General features: G+C 44.0%; 1 protein-coding gene across 1 annotated transcript; it reads left to right on the forward strand.

Moving 5' to 3' along the window:
• Positions 1–2,005: 2,005 nt before the first annotated feature.
• On the forward strand, positions 2,006–2,271 carry LOC148009624 (uncharacterized). The gene is made up of 2 exons (XM_087673432.1): positions 2,006–2,078; positions 2,116–2,271. Exons 1-2 carry the CDS (start codon positions 2,006–2,008, stop codon positions 2,247–2,249), a joined length of 207 nt encoding a protein of 68 aa, XP_087529558.1. The 3' UTR covers positions 2,250–2,271.
• Positions 2,272–2,596: the final 325 nt, after the last annotated feature.

Raw genomic sequence — 2,596 nt, forward strand, 5'->3', positions numbered from 1 at the left:
AACAATCAAGTGAGGACAACGGGGTTGTCCATGATTTATTGACCTTAATATAAGGAAACCTAAGGTATTGACAATGTGGGTCAATAGGGTATAAACCCTAACCCGAGGATAAAGGGTAAACAAGCAACTTAGCTTATGAAACCCTTGGGATCTTGCCAAGTCGCAATTGATCCCGGATCGAATACTGGATGTATTCGGCAAGAAGGATTCACACCTTAGCATTTGGCCGTGCAAACGACCACTGGAATGCTTGTGATTGTATACTTAGGAGCATTGTTTGTACCTCTTTGCTCAAGGAACTAAAGCTGGAAAAATAACTAATGCTTCAGGTTGAAGGCTTGGAGGGAGAGGCAGTACCGGTTACCTTCGACTATCTGTCTGACCCTATCCAAGGCGGTTGTTAGCAGCGTCAGTTGCGTAGACCGAACCCACCACGAGAGGTCTCTCTGTGGATGCTACTTGGAGCAGGAGGACTCTTGGGTGCCAGTGGGGGCTCTGGCCGTGTAATGAAGCAAATTAGGCCAATGGAAAACAATGACAGCAGGATAAATGCCTTTGTGATAAAACTAGAGGTCTAGGGCTTAGGGTTTGCTATAAATAGGCAGCCGTAGCCAAAGTTAGGGGCCTTTTGCCATTTGGACATGTTATTCATGTAAGTTTTCTTGGTAGTCACATTAGTTTTCTTGTTCTTCACCAACATGGAGGTGAGTTTCCATGGCACCAGCTTGGGGTGTGTTCCAAGAATCATTTCTTGTATTCATGTTTTCACCATAGGTTAATGTAGTGATTTCTTCATTTTCCATTGTTCCATAGTTAGATTTTATGGTAGTCTAGGACCTTCATTACAATGGTATCAGAGCCTTGCTTTGATCCAAGGTAGGCTTTAATTCTATCATTTTCATGATTATGATCTTGCTGGGGAGGTCATTTTCATGGAAAATCTAGTTATAGGCATCATTTCTGTGTAACTGGACTTGAAGATATAGTTACATGGTTTGGTTTCTCCTTGACAGTGACTAGACTGGTTGTACTACTTCAAACTGTGGTTATTTTAGTGTTTCTTCACAGAGATATGGGGGCAAGATGGAGGTTCATAACTACTTTGACAGGTCGTCATCAAATTTTACCTCATATTGAAAACATATGGATCAAAAGAGGGTCAGACATGGCTGAAGGATACTTAAACCAAGGTTACTTTTGAGAGGGAAGGGTTTGCTTCTAGACTCAGTCTTTCTCTCTCCTCTTCTCAAGCTTTTCTGTGAGCTTCAATGGTGGATTTCCTTTCATATCTTCTTTCTTTTACATCAATGACATGAATACTTGTCAAAGGCTCATTCTACTTGACACATGGAGTATGGTCATAACCATTCTTGGAAGGATTGATGCAAGACGTGGTCATCAGGATCAGATCAAAATGCACTGTTCTTGCTTTTGGTGAGAACGGAGCTGGCTTGATGTTCAAGAGTTTCATGCGTGTGGTGTCGCGAGATGTAATCCGACTCAAGCTGCAAGTCTGAATTCAGTGGGACGTTCATGATCACACAATACACTGCTTCCTCAAAGGTCTCTGGAGCCACCTACAAGTCATGGAGCATCAACAACCAATCGACAGGCATTTCTGGAGTCTCTATGTTCCTTTTCCCTTTCTTCTCCTTCTTCTTCTTCTTGTTTGACTTCTTCTACTTCCTCTATGTTATCTTCTCTTACTGCGCTCTCTCCCACCGCCATAGCTGGATCTGCTATTGTACCCAACACGTTCTTCATAACGAGATCCACCTCCATACCCGGCACCATAGCTAGATCCTGAGCTGCGGTAACCACCGCCTCCACCTCCACCTCCACCTCCACCTCCACCTCCACCACCTCCAGACCTGCTCTGAGCCTGATTCACGGTAATGTTACGTCCATCGAGTTCTTTTCCATTCATGGAGTCAATGGCATCCCGCATGGACTGCTCATCCGCAAAGGATCGGCCACCGGCTTGCTCCACAGCAAGCTGCAAACAATGACAGAGCACGCACTAGCAGATTCTCAAAGGATTCTGAAACATCTGTTGGAGAAAATGCAGTATTACCAGAATTCCAAACAAAATGCAGTATTACCAGAATTCCAAACAGTTTACCCATATGAAGGGACCTCATGATAAAATCACATCTGTTGTCATTTCTTCAGTTCTTGCAGGAACAGCTATAGTCATGATGGCACGTGGATTCTGGAACATGGCTTATGGAATTGGGAAGAAAGAATAAGTTGGATTCCATGTGCATCTGATTAACGATTCTCATGAATTTTCATCAGAAAGACCACCGCAATCGGCCCAGGCCAGACAGTTTCTAGCATTTGAGCAAGCAATCCCTCTTCTGAGAACTCACACCATCGCTGTCAAAGAAAGAAGAACATGGAGAAGAAAAGGGGAGATGCCTTGATCCTAATCCTGGATTTTGGCCTTGACGTTGTCGATGGTGTCCGAGTTCCCAACCTCAAGGGTGATGGTCTTACCAGTGAGGGTCTTCATGAAGATTTGCATACTGATGACTAATTGAGGGTTCGAAGAGTGAATAGGAAGGAGATGGAGCTCTCCTATCTCATTTATCAC

Source organism: Lygodium microphyllum, chromosome 30, assembly GCF_053477565.2.
Source record: "Lygodium microphyllum isolate KBCC chromosome 30, Lygodium_microphyllum_v1.1.10, whole genome shotgun sequence".
In the NCBI taxonomy this organism is placed as follows: Eukaryota; Viridiplantae; Streptophyta; class Polypodiopsida; order Schizaeales; family Lygodiaceae; genus Lygodium; species Lygodium microphyllum.

Excerpts from the sequence above, each read along its gene's own strand:
- LOC148009624 (XM_087673432.1), top strand. The coding sequence starts at position 2,006 with ATGACAGAGCACGCACTAGCAGATTCTCAAAGGATTCTGAAACATCTG. Across the intron at positions 2,079-2,115 it reads GAAAATGCAGTATTACCAGA|AGTTTACCCATATGAAGGGA; the intron begins ATTCCAAACAAA and ends AGAATTCCAAAC.